Below are 22,021 nucleotides of genomic sequence, written 5' to 3' on the forward strand. Positions count from 1 at the left end.
TCAGGTTGTTCGTATTTGTTCAGATTATTCACATTTTTTCAAAATTATACTTTGTTTTAGTGTAAATACATGAAAATATTTACATTTACAAAGAGAAACATTTGCAGTTGTCATTATTTCTCTGTTATTCTGACAGTATTTGACTGGTCTGACCCACTGCAGATTGAACTGGTCTGAATGTGGAACCTGAACTAAAAGGATTGTTCATATCTTCAGTATAATTTTTGCATTTCACACATTCATGCCCAGGGCCGTATTGGACCCTTTGGTGGGCCGGATTTGGCCCCCAGGCCACATGTTTGACACCTGTGATCTAAGTGATTAATCGACTAATCATTTGGGTCAGTTTCAGTCTCATGTATCTATGGAAGCTCATTTCCACCACTGTGATGAAAAAAAAAATGTTGTGAAAAAAATAAAAATAATGACTTTGTATCTCAGAGTAATAATAGTATCATATCTTACTTTAGTTTTTTCGTCACAGTGATGGAAATGGGTTGTGTGTGAATCACAGGCTATGGAAAATAACAGATGCACTAATCATGTAGTGACACTTGGATTTTGTGTGTTTTGTGTTCTCTCCCTGTGTGTGTTTTTGTGTAATGCATGCCTTAATGCACCTCCACTGCCTGTGTGGGATACCTGTATTATTTCACGGCTGCCCTGCCCACTGCCCCCCCGCCCTTCACCCTTGACCTTCCCCTGGCTGTGGACTAACTGCAGCCGTGTGAGGGAGCTGGAGGATGAGCTCCGGCAAATGGACCAGAATTTGAAGTCCATGATGTCTGGAGAGGAAGAGGTACTGAAGTGCACCACAGCTGCGTCCATATCTAATCGGTCTTGGCCCGCTGCCTTCTGCCGCTCTGACCTGCCGCCCTGTGTCTGTTTACTTTCTAACCCTGCACTTTCAGTAAAACACGTGAGGCATGTCCCTCAAACAGTACAACGGTCAAGGCTGGTTGGATTCTATAGTTTTTTTAATCAACACATCCCACGAAAAGAGCAAACCAGTACTGTTGTGGTTGATTTTCAGAAGTGTGTGGTGTTTGTATAGTGGATGTATCACCCACTGGTTAATGCTCTGCCCTTATGAAGCCTCAAGTTTAGCATTTTGGCTGTCGGCATCTTGGTTTTTGGAGGTAGAGGTGACCATATTTGGACAAGAGGATAGAGCTGCCAATGATCGAGGCATAAACTCACTAGGTTAACACTGTGGCTAAATCACTGAAAACACCAACCATATCCTTCTGAGACCCAGCAATGCATTTCTGTCCTCTGTAGGGGACAAAAGTTTGACAGCTTCACTTAAAAAATGATGTTCATTGCAAAGGACATTCCATTAAAAATAAATAAATAAAAATTATTTAACTCTTTAAAACCTGACGTGTCATCTCTGACACACCCTGTGCATATGCAGTTTGGATGGCTGTAACTCTTTCACTGTTTGTGCAATTTGAAAAATTCCAACAGTGTCTGAAGCCTGAGACGTTGTGCTTTATAGGTTTTATTGGGTCATTATTGTAATTTCACTCATGCCTGTACCAGAAGCTGGAGAAAAAGCCATTTTAGCAGAATTATAACATGCAGTAAATTGTAAACAATTGCTAGATTTTGAGAGATCTGGAGAAAAAAAATGCTCTGGAAAAATTAGCAAAAGGACTCATTCACAGCATATTTTCTAACCTTTTAGTCAAAATAAGAAAAAAAAAGTCAAGGCGGACCATTTTAGGCTTAGGGTTTAAAGAGTTAAAAATGTATCTGAAAAAATTGTTGCGTTATGCAGTTTCCAATCAAGACAATTATTTGATGTAATAAAGATGAAAACAGGATATTACTCACTTGGAAGTCTTTTTGTTTTTTTAAGTTACCATGTATTTTTACAGATGTGCTAAATGCTAACACATTCAATAGTGTCTGAATGCAGCTGTAAATTAGCCTAATAAACACTGTTAGCTAGGCTAACTGACACACCACTGCAGCATTGAATTCATGTTAACATTAGCTAATGTAGCCAAGTTTGTCTAATAGCAAAGATTGTAATGGAGTAACCATGAAGCTCATAAAAGTTTGACATGACAGAATCCCTTGTCAGTGTAAACTTACCATCACAGTCAGAAAACGAACCTCCCAATCACTCTCTACTCAACAACACTGTTAATTATGCATCAACAGTTGAGTACTGTCACTGTTTTACCTTTTACAGTTTTCATGCACTGGGAAATTCACTGTAGACAAAAAAAACTGTTAGTTTTAACCCTTCTGGAAACATGTGTATTTATTATATTAAAGTGATGGTCTATAAGAACTGAAGACCTGCAGGTTTGGTGTTAGTTTGTGTCTCTTTGTGGGATTTGTTAAGTTTGATTCCAAGAAAAGCATAGAATTCTAACCAGGCTCTTTCACAAATTTCACAACATATGTGTTCATTTGAATCTTACATTCATCCTTTTACATTGGTTAGATCACTCCTTCACCCTCCAACTTACCCATCATTTCCTTTAAAGAAACCCCCCTATAGATACTTTCACTTCACTTTTTCTCAGAGTCAGTTGTGGACATTTTAGTTTCATCTGTGTGCATCCAGCAAAGACAGATCCAGGATGGATTTACTCTGGTTGAACTACGACTGGAGGCAGGGACTGAAATACCAGTTCACAGTCGACCTGGAATTTACCTGAACTTAGGGTGTTTTGAACAAAATCAAAATTCCGAAATTACACAACACGTCACAACACTAATGCTGCTGTGAGTAATGAATAATAGGAATGTTCACACATGTTCTTTAAGAGCAAGGTTGAGTAATGACAGCCAGTGAATACAAAACAGTAAAAAATAAAGGCCCTGTTCTTACCTTAGGTATAATGAAGATGGTACAGTGTTGCAGCATCTGAAATGACACACCACCATGACGGGTAAAGTTTATTACTTAGAATTAAACACACCAAGATAAAAAAATCTGCTCCAATAAAGTTCCAGTGCAACATTCTCTAGTGTTGGCCACTGTGGTCATACATGGTACCAGTAGAAGTCAACTACAGAAGCATCAGAAGTGTGTCTATTGCACACACTGATACTCTTGCAAAACCTGCTTTTGGGTTAATGTTGTTCTTATATGAACATATTCAACAAAACACTGACAAACACATAGGTTTGTTTTTTGGCCCATATCGCCCAGGCCTCCCTTAACTTAAACCATTTTTATTGAGTTCTTTCCCATCTTCAGTCTTTGATCACACACTGTCTCTGATTAAAGAGTCAAAAGATTCAAAGACTTTTATTGTCAATTCACTAAATGCACAGGACAGACAGAGAACTGAGATACTGTTTCTCTCTCAACTTAAGTGCCAAAAAAAAGGTATGATTGAATGAATGAATGAATGAAATCTTTATTTGGAACATGTAGACCATGAAATCAAAGCAAAAATCAGCCTATAAAATATAAGTACTGGTACATAAATGATTGATAAACAAACAAACAAACAACAGCAATAATAATAATAATAATAATAATAATAATAATAATAATAATAATAATAATAATAAATAAATAATAGTAATAATATAAATAAAACAAATGAAATGAAATTATACATGCTCGAAAAGGAGTAGGAAGAAGTAAAAACGTATGTACTCCTACCTCCAATTTCTATTCCTTATGATCACTGTATAGCAATTATTATTTTGTATGGATATCAATATAATAATAATAATAATAATAATAATAGTATAATAATGTCACACATCCTTTTTCCTATATACACTAATATGACAATACCCATTTACTACTTATCCCACCAGATATTAGGTCAAAAATAGAATAAGAATAAAAAAAGAATAAACTACAGCATAATATCAAGTGTACATATTAGTTTTTTTGCAGTAGCAGCAGTAGTGTAATACATAGAATAGAATAGACTTTGTTGTCATTTGCACAGATACATAACACTATAGGTACACTGGCATTCTTGTGCTTTTCCCTGAGTCAGAAAAAGAGTTAGAAAAGGGTAAAGATATGACAAAAAAGACAGATACAAAACATAAACACAGCTAAAACATATAAAAAACAGTTATTGCACAGACAAGCACAAATACACATTTGTAAAACAGAGTATTATAAAAAGAGTAATAATAATAGTAATAAGAGTACTGAGAGGTAACAACAAGTTATTGCACATTTGAATTAAAAGTACAGTAATGGTTCTGAGGTGAGGAGGTGCATGATGGAACCAAACAGCAGCAGACTCAGCAGCAGCAGACAGAGTATAACAGTGCAGTGTTCAGACTACAGTGCAGTGACAGTTGGACTGGATGGATGGAGATGCACTGGATGTCCACCTACTGCCTCTGAGTTAAACACATACAAAATGTTTCTAAAAAATGTTGGAGTGGTTCTGATCTCTTCTGCCATCCTTTCTCTCCAATCATTCCTTTCTCTTCTTCTCTTGCTTCTCCTTTTTCTTACGACGCTCAGTAAATCAGGTGACCTTGAGGAAGAGTTGAAAAATGTCACCAACAACTTGAAGTCACTGGAGGCCCAGGCTGAGAAGGTACAGTGTGGGGCTGAAAGCCTCAGTACCGCACAGGAAAGGAGACGCTCTGTGGGAAACACAAGCTCTGAAACAGATTCAAACAAAGTGGAAAAAGAAGCAATTTAAGCACTTACACCAGAGGACTGAAAACTGCAAATGAATGAAATAGGGAGGGTACTGAAAAGACATTAATACTAAACGTTTTTGGTTCATGTAGTATAAATCAAAAAGCAAATGTCTATGACCACCATTTATGTTTCCTGTCCTAAATGGACAGCAAGGTTAAAAAAAAGGTGTAAGAAATATTAATAAGTAGTATATCATGATCATTTATGATACTGTGGTAATTCTCCAAAATAATCTCCTTTTTTGGGGGAACTTTTTATTTTGTATAAATACAAAATAAAAAGTTTGATGAAGCCAACACATCTAAGGGACCACAGATCTGTTAGAGGACCAGAGGTGTGACTCAGTCCGGCTCCTCACTTCAGAGATCACAGAGGTGTTCATCCTTCATAACAACCCTTTGAGCTTAAATAAGAGGAAATATTTTCCAGAGAATGTAATATTTATGTATATCAAATCCATATGAAGACAATAGAGTATCATAATTATTGATCTGAAAAGTTAAATGTATAGAAAGTGAAAGAAAAAAAATCCTTCACATGCAGCTGTTTCATGTCCAGACCTATTTTTGGTTATGTAGGGAAAAAAAATAAATCTGTTTTTTTAGATTAATGACAAAATAATCTTCAATTCCAATGAAGCCATACTTAAGCAGAGGGTTAAATGCTTACTTTCAGAAATTTCCATTGGTTTAGCTCATTTGGTTAAGTAGTGATTAACAAAAAACATGTTTTTTGAGAAAACTGAAATTCCTTGCATAACCATCTGATATTAAAATGCTTAAAAAAGCAATTCACACCAATTTTTCAGACAAAATGAATTTTATAATGATAAAAGGATGTATGAAAGGTCGTAAAACTATATTGAAAATAGAAATATATGATTGAGATTTCAAATTATAGCAGTGATAAGTTCTGTTATTATTCATTCTTAGAGAACTTTCCGAGGGACTGAATTTAGTTCATATAAAAAGTTCCATAATTTTCTTGAAAATCCTTTTTTGACAAAATTTTAATGGATTTAGAAACTTAAGATGTTATACTATTGAACTACAAAAAGTTTGAAATCATTATCTCAGTTCTAATTTTTTGATTCAAAGTCAATAATTGCGTCACTTGACCCATTTTTACATTTTTCAAGGTACAATCAAACATTCCATGAGGCAAAATCAGTAAGAATTAAAAAACAAGAAAAAAAAACAAAAGACAAGAAATACACAAAAGTGTTGTTACACAACTTCAACATTGTAAATGAATACACATATTAAGATTAACCTCGTGACAGGATCAGATTCCTTTAATTCAAGAACTAGTTCAACCACCCAAGAGTTATAAATTCAAGTACAGTTTTACAGGGTTCCACCTTTGAGTGAACTATCTACATTATAATTTAATATAGTTATAACATCCAAAAACTCATGACATACATGTATTTTTCATTTTCATTAGCAAACCAACCTGACTACCACCCTTAGTAGGGTCTAAAAATACTGTCTCTATAACAGTGTCTATATGTGTTTAACACTGTACGTTTTATTTTATTTGTTTAGGTGTCTAAAAAGTCCATTTTTACGCTAATGGTATTGAAATATATTGAAAAGATATGATAATATGGTCAAATAATGTTCATATTAAAATGCCCCACAAGCCTCAGTTTTGTGTTTTATGTAATTTAAAGCTGTGCCAAGTTATATAATATATAGTATATTCTGATGTTGGGAGTCTCTCATAGTGTCTTTTATTACAAAACTGTAGAAAAAAAGTTGTGATTCCATCTTTTTTATCTTATATCTTTTGCTTGTGGAACAAACAGGATATTTACAGATGTCACCTTGATGGATGGTTGACACTTTATGGATTAAACAATCAAGAATGGGTTAATTTTCGCTCTGTTTCAGTTGCTAACCGTGTGCTTTAACGTATACATTTCAGTATTCGCAAAAGGAGGACAAATATGAAGAGGAAATCAGAGTTCTTACTGACAAACTTAAAGAGGTCAGTGTTCTTCGCTCTGTCTACGCTCCTGTTTCTGAATGAGATGACAAACTCTCCTGCCTCGTACTCATCCAACCTCTGTGCTGGTTTCAGGCGGAGACCCGTGCTGAGTTTGCAGAGAGGTCTGTTGCCAAACTGGAGAAGACCATTGATGATTTAGAAGGTATTCGTCATCTTCCTTCTGTTTCAGCCCCTTCCTCCCACTGATGCCGGGAACACGTCTGTCACAATCACAGTTTCAGTAGTTTCAGTTGACCTAAATCCGGTTTGACCTGTTGGATGTTCACAGATTGTTGTCGTCCAGCTCATTCTGACGCAGTTTTTGTTTTTAAAGCACTCAAAAGCATCTCATCTCTGTTGAAGGAAGCGTCAGTCATCTTTGAGATTATTGAGTTTAATTCTATCCAAAGCTTTTAACATTACAGTCAGTTCCTCAATTACGAACCCTATTTCAGGATCAGAATCAGAATACTTTATTAACCCATAAAGACCCAGATATTCACCGGCAACCAAAAGCATCTACTGATCTAAAGTATTTAATAACTATTGATCCATTAATCCTATCAATACATGTAAATAATCGGTGTAAAATACAGTTCTTCATCTTTTCATGGTCATCAGATATGACCCATTTGGATGTTCAGAGGCTCCGTAGTTACCATGGAAACACCGTCATCTTCTCCAACACTGATTCTCCAGTCAAACCCATGGAGTTGGATCAGTGACAGTGGATGGACACACTGGGTTTATGTTCAGATAATGACAGATTTGACTGAAAAAGTCATTTTTTCTTCAATTTTTTTCTGTTTTGACATAATAACCTTTGAATTGATGCTGAGTTTTTATGAACATCTAAATTAAATATAGAAAATTAGAGGAAAATACAAGATTTACAGTGAAGAATGCAAAATGCAGAGGATAATATTATAGTAAATGGAGATAAATCCCTTTTGAAATGTCAAATAGAGAGAAAAACTCATTTGGGAACTAGCACAAAAGTCGCACTGGGTCTGTCTGGGTTAATCCCAGGAGGAAATTATTGTGTGTTACAGGCGCTCCATTCAAGTAGAATAAAAAGTAGTGGAAAAGAAATGATCAATATAACAGAAAAAGAAAGATATATATATATATATATATATATATGTATATATTTACCAAATATACATATTAAAACACTCTATTAAGACACAAAATTAGAACAGCAATTTGTACAATATATACTAGACAATATATTACCAATATGATCATTAAATAAATATACACAATAAATGTGCAAAAATGTAGTTGTGTGTAGAAGAGCAGTAGAAACATGTCCGGGTCACGTCTGAGAGAATCTGATCAGTGATTGGTATTTACAGCTGTCAGTCATGTATTTAAGCCCCTACCTACCTGTCTGAAAATGTCTGTGATTGGACAAGAATTGTGTGACAGATCAAACACAGTATTAGATGCACCGGTCTCATGTCCATTATAATAGACTCAAAGGTACTTCTGCAGACTTGGTCCAGTGACTCTACAAAACTAAGAAGCAACTGCTGTTTGAATCGAACTGTCATACGCTCACAATTATGAAACGTCAAATCATGTTCTAAATTTCTTTCTCTTACGTTTGTTTGTGCTTCTCCTGTTTTCTGTCCTTTGATGTGGTTTCCTTGGGGTCCCCTGTCCGTCCGTCCGTCCGTTTCTGTCTGTCTGTGTTTCTTTCTGTCTGTCTGTGTTTCCGTCCTACAGATGAGGTCTATGCTCAGAAGCTGAAGGGTAAAGCTCTCAGTGAGGAGCTGGATCTGGCCCTCAATGACATGACTACACTGTAGAGGCTCTGCTCCTTCCTCTGCGCTTCTGCTCCTTCCTTCGTCTGTCTGGACTCTTCTTCTTCACCTGTGCTGCTCTTTCCTTCCTGTCTGGACTCGCTGTGGTCTTGTTCCATTCCACACTGTGTTCTACCCGTCTCTGCTCCTCTGCTACCTTCGTCTTACACAGCAGCACCTGTTTTTTTTTTTTTTTATTCTTCTTTATTCTTCGTGTCTGCTGGGTTCGCTGACATCACATCTGAACTCTTTATTTTCATGTTCATGTCAAACTGCTCCATGTTTTCCTGCCCTTCCCCTGTGGAATAAATGTATTTAAGCCCTCATGACTTTTCTGACTCCTTTCAGTCTCTGTCTTCCTTTTTTTGTCTACTTCTTTTCTTTTCTTGTTTTACTTTTTTCTTTTATGTCACAAACACACACACACACACACCTATTAAGATCATTTTTACATGCACATATATTCAGTTAATCTGATTTTGGCATACATATGTGATGATAAATGATTACCATGAATTAAAGGGTTTATGTGTAGTATTAATACTTTGACAGTTTGTTAAAATAGCACTGTGTCTTATAATCACCATGAGCTGCATTAGCTGATAGTTTACAGTATAGAGGGTCTGCAGGTGACGTCAGCACTAGCGGAAGTCATGGCGGTTCAGCCCACTGAGTGTCAGAAAGAGGGAGATGATTGACAGCGTTGGCTTCAATCCTGTCTAAACTGAAGAACAATATTGAATCAAAAATGGGGCAGAGCTGTTGTGAGACTGATTGTATTTTCAGGTTCTTAAAGCAGTGGGAGCTATCGTTTACAGACACCCAAAGACAAAGAAAACAGAAGGAGATGGATCCACAAATCCAGGAAACCAAACCTAGATCTGTGGACCCTGTTTGGTGTCAGCTAACATTCACTGATGCTGTATTTTTGGGTCCAATCAGACCTGAAATGACCCATTGTTTTGGCTAACGCTCCTTCTTAGTGCAGCTCTTGGTTTCATGATCAGATCTTTCCTGGTTTTTGTCTTCATTTTGTGATTGTGAACCTTGTGCTCCTACATGATTAGTAAACGAACTGAAACTGAGGCCAACCTAGTTTTACAAATACGGAGGAACTGGAGAATAAAGCTACGACGGAGTATTAGGACCACAGAAGAAAAGAAAAACACTGGGCACTACCAGAAGAAAGTCAGAAAATATGGAGATAAAACCTGGAATTTTATGAGAATAAAGTCGAACACAAAAAGAATCACAATGTTATGAGAATAAAGTCATAGTTATAAAAAAAACTCATAATTTAACAAAAATGTCATTGGTTTATGAGATTAAAGTCGTCATATTCTGACAATAAAGCCATAATATTACAGAATAATGTGTTAATTTAAACCAGGTGGTGTAAATCTGCTAATTTCCCAGAATGCAGTGGTGCCCTGCTGGTCCACAGCAGTAGTATCTGTGTTGGATAAAGGACTGGATCTGAACTAGACTCAGTAAATCTGCTCAGTCCCAGTAGATCATACATATATTCACTGGGGTCAGTCCACGCTGGACTGGAAATGACCTTTGGATCAGCTGGTTCTGGACCCTAGTTTTGGACTCTTTGGATCAGCTGGTTCTGGACCCTAGTTTTGGAGCCTTTGGATCAGCTGGTTCTGGGCCCTAGTTTTGGACTCTTGTTGTCAGTCCTGATGAAACCCTCCACCCTGGATCAGGTCAGGATTAGGGATGGGAATCACGAACCGGTTCTTTTTGAGAACTGGTTCCCAGTAGCTCGATTCCTTGGAATCGTTTGCCTGCCTGCTTAATGATTCTTCTTATCGATTCTGCCTTTGTTGTGCATGCGCGATGATGTCACACGTACGCAGCATTGTTTTGGTCAGAACGTGGCAAACAGACCACACCAGGTCCAAACAGACCACACCAGGTCCAGGTCTGTCAAAGCTTCCATGTCTTCTAAAAGGTGGAATCCCTCCAATCTCCTCAAACATTTGTCCACAGCATGTGACTCATTTACAGGAATGTCACGTATTTGATTCTCTACTCAGCGGCACTTGTGAATGTAGCGGCAGAGTGAACGCCGGGCCGGTTCCGGTTCCGGTGTGGGGAACAAACGTTGTAGCTCCTCAAATACAAGTTTCCGAAGGTAACAAGGGAAAGGAAATGAGGTGCACAACAACGGGAGCTGAGCCGAGCTGAGTTGAACTGGTTCCACGAAGTAGAAATGCAGCAATAGAGGAATTAGTAAAGAGTCTGGAGTTTCACTGTTACTGTACCCCCCCGCCCCCCCCCCCCCAACCGGCCCGGCGTCATCTGTTCTTATTATTTGTTCATACTGTATATGTTCTATTTTCTGTGCAGATGGAAATATAAAAGACAGTTAATGCAAACACACCTGTTTGTACTCTTTTATTCCCTCACTCAATGAGAATCGATAAGAGAATCAATAAGGAATCGGATCAATACGCAAAATCAATAATGGAATCGGAATCGTTAAATTCTTAACGATTCCCATCCCTAGTCTGGATCCTCCGTTTGTGTCCACATGTCAGTGTTCATGGACCACTTGTTCTTTGGTAGCTCGTACAGATCCATGTCCAGTCCAACTGTCCATTTCATTTCAGATTTCCCATGGTCCTTTGCTCTGGCTGTGTTTACTGCTATACTCCGTCATGTTGAACAGGTTGGTTTAAGACAGTCTGACTGAGAGGGGCGTGGCCTGGGGGTATGATGTGACTGATGTGCAGACCCTCTATTTTCACAAAACCCCCTCCCCTTCTTCTAACAATATAAGTGAGCTGTTCCAATACAATACAAGATGCCACCTCCCTCACCCACACATGGACTAAAGCCTGTCATATTTACATCGAGGTATTTACTTCGACCTCCAAACAGTTCGAACTTGAATGAAATGACCTGTGGCTTTGTTTCCTCCTGCAGAAAAACTGGCCCAAGCCAAAGAAGAGAACCTGGACATGCACCAGGTGTTGGACCAAACCCTTCTGGAGCTCAACAATTTATAGACACCTTTACAAAAAGCTCATCTGAAAGACAGCATGACAAAGAAAAAAAAAAAAGGCTTTATGTGTCACCACGGCTCCCAGCGTTCACCCTGAACGACCGAAGGAAACTGAATCTTACTGCTTTTATTATTTACTAAATGTCAGGATTATCAGGATTTGTTTGATGGGTCATTTGTAAATCATGAGCAGGTTGTTTTTCATCTTGCTGAGAATTATTTAAAAGTACAAATTTTAAAGTGATTGTAAAGTCTAAAAGTACATTGTGGAACTAGACACTTAAAAACATGTTCCTTTAACTTGTACGTATGCAAAGCTTTGGACACGTTACTAGACCAGCGTATCTTCAATATGAACTTTGAATAATAATCTGTTTTTTTTTATCTTAATAGGACCTGGTGGTTTTTCATCATCAGACATTCTGTTACTTATTGTTTAAGAAAATCAGGTTTTTGTTGTCATTCATTTAAATACAGCTTATTTCATTATTACATTATGGAACATTTCATGTGATTTTTGCCCGAATTTTCCCTTATATTTGCACATGAGAAAACCCTGATTTACTAATAATGCTTCAAATCACAGTTTAGTAATGTTTCCAAGGTTTTATGTTCATTACACATTGATCACCATAGTTTCTACTCAACAAGTTCAAGAAACTGTCCGAGTAAATGCCACACTTTTGGTGTTTTCTTTCCTATCTGTAGCTAAAGAAAACATACAATTGTAAATGTTAACTAAGTTTACTAATTAAACTCCACTTAACTGCTGGGAGCTGTAATGTAAAAAAGAGCATTCCTAAAATTAAAAATGACATTAATTAACCCAAATGTGTTAGATTTTGCTTTGTGTTCTTCACTGTGATGCTATAAAGTCTCTGAAATATTAAGTGTTGTGATGGTGTTGATAATTTACATTTACATTTTTAACTATTGAAGCAACAAACTACAAGTTTTGAGCCAGCAAAACAAAACATTTTCATTAGATTAGATTAGATTAGATTAGATAGAATTTTAATGATCCTTTGGGCAGATCCCTTCGGAAATTGAGGTTCCAGTAGCAGCAGAACACCAGATATACACACAAGAAATACCACAAAAATTACTGCACTTAGAAAGAGAGAGCAAGAGAGAGAGAGAGAGAGACTATCTATCTATGAAAAAGAAACTAAAACAAAACTCAAACTTGATCTGGAAAATGGTCAAACAATGTCCATAAGGTTCCATCTTTAATGCACATTTGTATATTTGATGTTTACGTGGTAATATTTGAATGTTTCTGCAACAGAAAGTACATTGTGCTTATTATTTAATTTTATTTGTTTTATTTGTTGTTTTTTTTTTTCAAATACCACTTGGTTAAATTATTTCAGTGTGTGTAGTACTTTTGAACATTTTGAGCACATTTCAACAATACCGTGAAAATTTTAGTCACAATAACCGTGATATGAAATTTTCAAAGCGTTACATCCCTAGTATATAAGTATGTAAATAATAATAATACTAATAATGATAATGATGAAAATAATAATAATAAGCAGTGGTAGGAGAATTACTTTCCTGTTCCGTCTCTATTCGAACAGATTCTATGACCAGATCCACTTCCTGTTTTCATCCTGATAAGACTCCAACACTTATTTTGTGTCATAATCTCCAAAAATGTGTCATCATGGAGTCTGTGGAAGACTTCAAATACTTTGGAATAAATTCAACTGACATATTACATCTACATATACTGCTGTATCCTGAGTACATTGTCAACCTATTCTCTTTATTTTTTATTATTCTTACTCAATAGTTTTAATTATTTCCTTCTTTTCTGCTACATTCCTCTGTAGGAGACCATAATACTACTTGTAATAATATTCATGTTTATTGCTCTTATTTGACTTATTCTGGTGTCAAGTAATTTTAACCCATGAAGACCCAAACATCCACCGTCGACCAAAACCATCTACTGATCTAACATGTTTAGAACCTGTTGATCCACTAATCCTATCGATACATGTAAATAATCGGTGTAAAAAACAGTTCTTCATCTTTTCATGGTCATCAGATATGACCCATTTGGATGTTCAGAGGCTCTGTAGTTACCATGGAAACACCGTCATCTTCTACAGCATTGATTCACCAGTCAAACCCATGGAGTTGGATCGATGACAGTGGATGGAAACACTGGGGTTATGTTCAGTTAATGATATCTTTGCTGAAAAAAAATCACCTTTTCAAAAATTTTTTTCTATTTCTGATATAACCCTCAACTTTAATCAGAGCTTTAATGAAAATCTACATCATCAGTGAATTAAATATAGAAAAATGCATGATTTTCACTGAAAAACAAAAAACAAAATACAGAGGATGATATTATAATAACTGGTGATAAATCAGTATGCACAGCTCCACTGCTTCCTGAACTTCAGGTGGGTTTTTTATTTCCTGTCTTTGATTATTGGACACACTGATTAATCCAGGTGTGCCTGCTACTTCTTGTTGTGACTACTAATTAATTAGACACACCTGGATTCAATAATGGTCCAATAATGAAAGACAGGAAATAAAGGACCCACCTGAAGTTCAGGAAGTAGTGGGGCTGTGCACAGAGCCCACTGGGAACTGACATAAAAGTAACACTGGGTATCTCAAAACATTTCCATTTGATAAACCATCCAAATATGGCTGCGTATACGTATAGGTACATTTTTAATACTTCTAAATTTGTCAAATATTTAAAAAATCTGAATTTCTCAAAAATATGAACAAACTTTGTAGACATTGTTCCAAGGAAACTGCATATAAAATGCAAAATGAATCCGACCAGTAGTTTCGGAGAAGAAGATTGTTGAAATGTAAACATTGGTGACGTTGAGTTTGACCCTTCAAAGTCATTGAAGGTCAAAGGTCATGGATCCAAATGAAAGTCTATATACGTCCCTATGCAGCTGACCCTAAAGCATAGGTGTCAAACATGCGGCCCAGGGGCCGAATCCGGCACGCCACACGGTCCAATGTGGCCCCTGGGATGAATGTGTGAAATGCAGAAATTACACTGAAGATATGAACAATCACGGATGTTAAAATCATTTTAGGTCAATTCAATCTCAAGTGGGTCAGAACCAGTAAAATACCTTCATAATAACCTATAAATAATGAAAACTACAAATTTTTCTCTTTGTTTTAGTGTAAAAAAAAAAAGTAAAATTACACAAAAATGTTTACATTTACAAACTAGCCTTCTGCAAAAAAATGTGAATAACCTGAAATGTCTTAATAGAAGTATGTGGAGTTTTAATAATATTCTGCCTTTAATTAAATGTTTTGTGTATTTGTAGATCCACTGTGATCTGTAAGTTGTGATGCACATGGATAAATGATAAACTAAGGTGTAATATTGTTAAAATTGCACTGATTTTTCTTAAGAATTTTCAGGTTGTTCATATTTGTTCATGTTATGTTCAAGTACGGTTCGTAGATGTAAACATTTACATTACAGAATTTGACTTTCTCACTCAAAAACACAGAAAAATACTTTGGAGTTGACATTATTTATCAGTTCTTATCCTATTATTTATATTATTTGACTGGTCTGGCCCACTGCAGATCATATCAGTCTGAATGTGGAACTGAACTAACATGAGTCTGACACCTCTGAACTAAACACTTCAAACCCTTCACCTTCGTCACCTTGACTCCTTTCACATCCCTCCTGTCCCGTCACAATTATCCTGAAGATTATTTTCCATTAAAATCCCTGTAGATCTTAGACGTAGAACATAATTTTCAGTGACAACAGTTTAATAATTGTGTCAGGTAACTTATTTCTTCTTTTATGTCTGTTTGTAGATTGAATGGCCATCACAACGTAAGAAATAATTTTCATTAAACACAAGATAGAGTCTCATGTTTGTATAGTGATAAAACATTTCCAGTCACAGGCCCACATCTTGGATTGTATTGTCTCCCACAGTTCCTTCCAGTGTGTTTTTGTGCTGAATTCCAGGGTTAACCTGTATTCATCTGAAACAGAGGGCGGAGACATACTGGAAAACAACACTGAGGACCCGCCTCTTCTGAAACGTGCTCAAACAACACGCCTCTGATTCGCCAAAAGAGTTTGACTGACAGCCTTGTTTGATGAATCAAAAACTAAAGTACCTACGTCATATTATAAGCTGATCTCTAAAATGTCGGCGTCGCTGCGCATGTGTAAAAGACTCTCCTCCATCCCGTCCCTGTGTTTTGGAGATCTGTGGAAATGGCGCAGCACCTCAGACTGTTGCGACAGGGCTTCCTTTGACGGGAAGTGGGTGGGACAGCCTGAATCAGCCGCTGGCACGAACATTACACACACCAGAAAGTGGACTCAAGCTCTCGGTGTTCACCTTAGCTGTTTGTCATGAAGAAAATGACATTACCCTAGTGTACACAGGAGACGAACACGGTTAGGTGGGTGAGTATGTCTGTTCGGTACTTGTTTTTCAGAACGGAAACAACATGGCGTTAACGGGGACGGCAGTGTGAGCGTGCAATGCTAATAAATACAACAGCACATTAGCCAAAAATATCCCAAGAACTGTTGGAGGTTCAGACGGTTTATGTCAGATAAGCGAATTATTGGCCTGAAATTCTATTCACGGTAGTTTGTAACGTAGCTTAGCATAAACAGCTACCAATGTCGACCTTTCGCCATAATGCGGAGCTAATTTAAACTAGTTATGAGGACTAGCTTAAATGTTTATGGTTCTAACACACAGGTGTCCAACATGGGCCTGTAGGATGGATTTATGAAATGAAAAAATTACACAGAAGATATTATCAATCAATGGTGTAAAAATCATGTTAACCCTTTCATGCATGAATTATGAGAACCTTAATCAATATTTTTTTTCCTGAATGTTTTTATTCCTCTTTAGGCATGAAAAAAACAATACGATTGAAAAAATTTTTATGAATCTATTTTTCATGGAGTTACAAAAATGTCCACTCAGCTGGACACCATGTGTGAGGACATTTAGTGCCAGGTAGAATATTGGTAAAATTGCGTTTACTTCACATTAGACATTTCAGGATGTTCATATTCAGGTTATTCACATTTTTTTGTAAAAGGATAGTTTGTTAATATAAACATTTTTATGTAATTTTCCTTTTTTTTAAACAACAAAACAAAGATAAAATCTGCAGTTGTCCTCATTTAAAGGTTATTATGGTAATATTTTACTGGTCTGATCCAGTTGACATCTTATTAGTCTGTATGTGGAACCTGAATTAACCCTTTCATGCATAGTGGTCACTCTAGTGGACAGTTATTTATTCTCCAGCTGTTCTCTTGTATATTCATGGGTTTAGTTGGTTTAGTTCCATATCAACCAACACAGTGGACACTTATGCGTCATCTCATAAACTGCAATTCATACCATTATTGTAACTTTGCTGTTCTTGATTGGTTCTTGAGTGGAAATCAATTGTTAGTATTTATTTTTTGCATATTATCTCCATGAAGTGAGTAATAACTAGTATTAGAATATGTTAAAAAGTGAGAATACATCAGATTAGCTGCATTAAACATGGTTTCATTTCACTGTTTTCATATCACTTTATGATATTGGGTTTTAAATACATGTTTCTTTGCTTCAAGAATAAATTTCATGGTGTAGCTGAGTGGACATTTTTGTAACTCCATGAAAAACAGGTTAATTAAAAAAAACAAAATTAAATCACATTGTTTTTTCTTTTTTTTTCATGCCTAAAGAGGAATAAAAACACTCAGGAAAAAAATCTTGATTAAGGTTCTCATAATTCATGCATGAAAGAGTTCATTTTTGAAGCAAAGAAAAATGTATTTATTAACATACTGTGTGAAAAGTATGAAAGAAAAACATGTTTAATGCTACTAATTTGTTGTTTTCTCACATTTTAACATATTCTAATACTAGTCATTACTCACTTCATGGAGAAAATATGAAAAAAAAGTTTGGTTGTTAATTACAGTCACATAAAAACAACAAACAATTACTTTACACTCAGACATGTTACAGCAGGTCAGATTCATCAAGAACAGCAAAGTTACAGTAATGGTATCAATGTCAATGTATGGTATGGTGCATGAACACCCAATGTGTTAGATGATATGGAACTGAAACAACAAAATCCATGAATATACAAGAGAACAGCTGTAGAATAAATAACTGTCCACTGGAGTGACCACTATGCATGAAAGGGTTTATTCAGGTTCCACATATAGAATAATAAGATGTCAGTTGGATCAGACCAGTAAAATATTATCATGATAACCTTTAAATAATGACAACTGCAGATTTTGTCTTTGTTTTGTTGTAAAAAAGTAAAATTACATGATAATGTTTATATTAACAAACTATCCTTTTACAAAAAATGTGAATAACCTGAATATGAACATCCTGAAATGTCTTATGTGAAGTAAATGCAATTTTACCAATATTATACCTGGCACTAAATGTTTTGTGTATTTGTAATTGTAATGTAAGTTGTAATGCACATGTGTAAATGATAAAGTGATAAACTGAGGCAGAATATTGTTAAAATTGCACTTGTTTTTCTTAAGACGTTTCAAGTTGTTCATATTATTCAGATTTTTAAGGAAACGTTGTAGATGTGAACATTATCATAATGTAATTTTACTTGTTTCATTGTTCGTATTTTACTGGTCCGGCCCACTTGAGATCATATTGGGGTGAATGTGGAACTGAACTAAAATGAGTTTGACAGCCCTGTTCTAATCTGTTAAACCTCCTTTTCTTTTCAGGAGTCAATATGGTGTCGGCCAAAGTGCTACAGCTGGTTTTGCTAGCATGTATAGCATCTGCTCTAGCCGCCCGAGCTGGTCAGTAACACTTTAATATTTTCATCTCCTTTTAATCATGAAATGTGTCAGACTTAATATTTTGTTATGTGACTGCCTTGCATTTTATATCTCACATCTGATGTGGGCACGAAGTGATAAAGATCTCCAAATGCATACACACAGCAGGGAAATGAAATGGGAAATGAATCACATTAGTCATGGCTGTATTTCTCAATTGCTTCCGTTCAAGGACAGTAATGATAATGATGGGCTAATTAGAATGAAATACAGCTCAAATGGAACAGAATCTTGGATACACGAGGGTCTTTTCATGCTGTGAGAAGTGCTTTGCTCAGAAAAAGTGTTGTCCTGCATCTGGAGGGCAATAGAATTTACTATTGGGGAACATTAGTTAAATAGATGACGCGTTAATAAGCATTGCAATAGTTAATTAACAGTTAATATTTCTACATGTATCATCAATATCACAGTATTATCTGAAGTAATAATAATAACAACAACAATAGTAAGAGCAATGACTGAACATTTTTGAAGGGTTTACATGTGTGGTGTTAACTGATGCTGCAAAAGGAAAAGTCTGTTATTTAATTGATGCCATGAAATTGTCAGCTAAGCTATTTAAGGAAGTATTTTTATTTTTAGGAAACAATTAATGTTAACTTATTAATCCATGCATTTTATGTGCTTACCAAATATATTAGTTAAATGTTAATTAAATGCATTAAATACTGTTAATGCAAGTAATGTATAAATGAATACCCAAGTTAACAAAAATGCCAAAATATAAAGTATTGCCTGGTTATGAATGAATGAATGAATGAATTGTTTATTTTGTGGAAGTACTTTTGCAAACTACTTTCATATCTTCTGGGATTGTCCCTCTGTGGTTCCATTTTGGACATGTGTCCATGGTCTCCTGGAGGCAGCTCTGAAGTTTAACGTTTGTTTTGACTTTAAAACCATGTACCTCCAATGATTTAGAAGAACTCAAGTGTACTAAGAGAGATAAATGTTTATTGAGATTACCCTTAGTAGCAAATAAGAAGGTCCTGACCAGAAAATGGCTGAAAAGAGACATACCTACTATAAATGAGTGGACTGATGTAGTGTACAGTGTATACGTTATAGAGAGAATCACATTTAAACTGAGATGGAAAACTGATGTTTTGACTGAAAATTGGTCAAAGTGGCTTTCTTATGTTTTAACTGTAAGGCTGGACTTTGTATAATTTCAATGGACCGTCAAACTTTACCGTAAAGAAAAAAAATGAATATGGGTATATGAATATATTAATGTAAGTGTGGACTAGATGCTGCTTTAATGTTAGGACCCCCCCCACCCGCTCTCTGTTTGTCCTGTTGTTGTAAGTGTTTGTGTCATGTGTTTCTCAAAAGCAAAAATAAAAAGTAAATAAATAAATAAAAAGAAATAGGCTAGAAGCATAATCTTATTTTGTGCCTCTCCTTTTCCCCTGATCCACTGCTGAGGTTAAATTAAATGTGTACAGCATCAAACATTCACAACAAAAACATATCTACCATCTCAACTTAATACTCATGAATGATTTTATACTGAAGGCATTTTTTATACTTTGTCAAAGAAGTGAACAACTTAATTTCATCATCAAGTCCATCCCATAATTTCACACCCACAACCCAAATACATGTAGACCACACATTTGTCCTCACTTTAGTACATTCACAAATATAAAGACCTCTTAAATTATAATTACTCCCTCTTAATTTAAAGAAATCTTTAACGCTATTTGGAACAATATTAGGTTTTACTTTGTAAATCATCTGTAATATTTTGATATATACAATATCCTGCAATTTTTAGGTTTTAAGTTGAATAAATTATTAGTTGCTTCCAAATATTCTACTTTATTAATTATTCTAATAGCTCTTTTTTGTAATTTTACTAATGTATCTATACTAGTTTTTCCTGCATTTCCCCATATTTCTGCACAATATGTTTAGTGTGTAACCAAAGAACAGAATATCACGTATAGGCTGTTTTTGTTGGGTAAGTCCCTTGTTTTATACAGTATGCCTATAGATTTTGACACTTTACTTTTAATATACTCAGTATGGGGTTTCCAACACCATTTGCTGTCTATGATGACGCCTAAAAATGTAGCTTCATAAACTCTTTCTATTTTCATACCATTTAAATATAGTTTCGCATGTTCAACATTTCTGTTACCGGAAGAGATCATAGACTTTGTTTTATTTTCATTTAAAGATAACTTATTATAATCAAACCATTTCTTTATCAATACCAGTTCTTTTTCTGTGTTTATTTTTACATTCACTGTTAACCAAGTGAGTTTGTGCTCCTGATGTCAGTGTGCGAGGTGTTTTTCTCATAAATCATTTGCAGACCATCCAGGTTATTTTGAACCATTTCAGTTTTAACACTTGACTTCTTATGTTCGTGTTTTTCAAGCTGGCTTCTTCGTTTCCTTTGCTCTCTCTGTTTTGATGACACTGTTTTTTTTTAACATGAGATTCACTCCACTACATGTTGTTTTTGACACTTTTTTGCTTTTGCTGTGGCTGTGATGATGCTTACGTGTAGCTTGTGTGCGAGAAAACGTGTAGATTAGTACATCGTGCCCAGTAGTGTTTTCTTTTTGTTGCAATCGATGATCGTAAAAGTAGAAAGTAATACAAAAGAGTAGTACCAGTGACTCTAAAACTATAAAATAAAGTTTACTTCACAGATGTGTGACCACAACTGGCAACTACACTTCCTGTCCTTCCACTTTGGTAAATTATTATAGAACTTATATTTAAACTTCATCAGTATTAAAGACGTTTTAACTTTCATTTGGCTGTAGTTGTGTTGTCTGCTGTCCCACGATGCCTAAAGATGTAAATCACTTGAAGTTTCATGTGGGTAACTGTGCTCGCATTTGGTCTTGTGAGTGTGAACGCAGCATAAACGCAGCAGATTGACTTGGAAGCAGTCGTTCTAGTTCAGTGCCTCCTGTCGGTCACATGACTCACACCTTGCAGGGCGTATTGGTCCCTTGGCGGCTCCAGATCTGTGTCTCATGTCCTGTGGTTTTTGTAGAACCTCATGCCTGTGTTTCATGAACGCTTCACATGTGTGTGCCACCTCGTTGCTGAGCTCAAGGCCAGCTGTGGTATGTGTTTTCTGTTTTGCACTGTGGAATTTGTCCTGTCTGTCTGTTATGGAGTCATTCTGTACCAGCTCAGCTAAGACCTGCCAGTATATGACATGGAAATGGAAAACTACTTTGAATCATATCTGACTTTATAAACCCCTGGAAAAGGGAATACTTCAGTTATGTACTTTTGATGCTCGGATCTGAATTTCATCATTCCTGTGTCTGTGTAGGTTCTCATTTGCCCAGGTCATCATTCAGTTCAATTCAATTCAGTTCAATTCAATTCAATTCAGTTAAATTCAATTCAGCTTTATTTATAGAGCACATTTCATGCACAAGGCAGACTCAATGTGCTTCACAACAGGTATATAACATAGTAAAAAAAAATTCAGTTTGGTATGAAATAGGGCATTAGTGACTCCAGATTTTTTCAGATCGACTTATTTGTCAATAAAGTCAAAGTTGAGTCGACTTGTCGTATGATGACGTATCACATTGACTGTGGAGGAACAACACAGACACACAGCTGATCAACAATGAACAACTAGTACTAACGTTCACTGGAACATGAAC

General features: G+C 35.9%; 2 protein-coding genes across 9 annotated transcripts in view; both read left to right on the top strand.

Annotated features, from left to right (window-relative positions):
- Nucleotides 1-12,298, top strand: part of tpm2 (tropomyosin 2 (beta)) — a 47,627-nt gene extending 35,329 nt beyond the window's left edge. For 2 of the 5 annotated variants that reach the window (XM_030150498.1, XM_030150499.1), the window contains 4 exons: nucleotides 724-799; nucleotides 6,587-6,649; nucleotides 6,743-6,812; nucleotides 11,395-12,298. In XM_030150498.1, coding sequence (XP_030006358.1) covers nucleotides 724-799; nucleotides 6,587-6,649; nucleotides 6,743-6,812; nucleotides 11,395-11,477 — 292 coding nt within the window. In that variant the 3' untranslated portion in view covers nucleotides 11,478-12,298. Of the gene's footprint in view, nucleotides 1-723; nucleotides 800-4,471; nucleotides 4,548-6,586; nucleotides 6,650-6,742; nucleotides 6,813-8,380; nucleotides 8,791-11,394 lie in introns of those variants that run through there. The other 3 variants (XM_030150497.1, XM_030150496.1, XM_030150495.1) reach the window with 3 other exon arrangements.
- Nucleotides 12,299-15,764: 3,466 nt separating this feature from the next.
- Nucleotides 15,765-22,021, top strand: part of il6st (interleukin 6 cytokine family signal transduce) — a 32,893-nt gene continuing 26,636 nt past the window's right edge. For 2 of the 4 annotated variants that reach the window (XM_030149866.1, XM_030149868.1), the window contains exons 1-2: nucleotides 15,765-15,920; nucleotides 18,252-18,329. In XM_030149866.1, the coding sequence (XP_030005726.1) occupies nucleotides 18,260-18,329 (70 nt within the window). In that variant the 5' untranslated portion in view covers nucleotides 15,765-15,920; nucleotides 18,252-18,259. The remainder of the gene's footprint in view (nucleotides 15,921-18,251; nucleotides 18,330-22,021) is intronic. The other 2 variants (XM_030149867.1, XM_030149869.1) reach the window with 1 other exon arrangement.

This window comes from Sphaeramia orbicularis, chromosome 12 (assembly GCF_902148855.1).
Source record: "Sphaeramia orbicularis chromosome 12, fSphaOr1.1, whole genome shotgun sequence".
NCBI lineage: Eukaryota > Metazoa > Chordata > Actinopteri > Kurtiformes > Apogonidae > Sphaeramia > Sphaeramia orbicularis.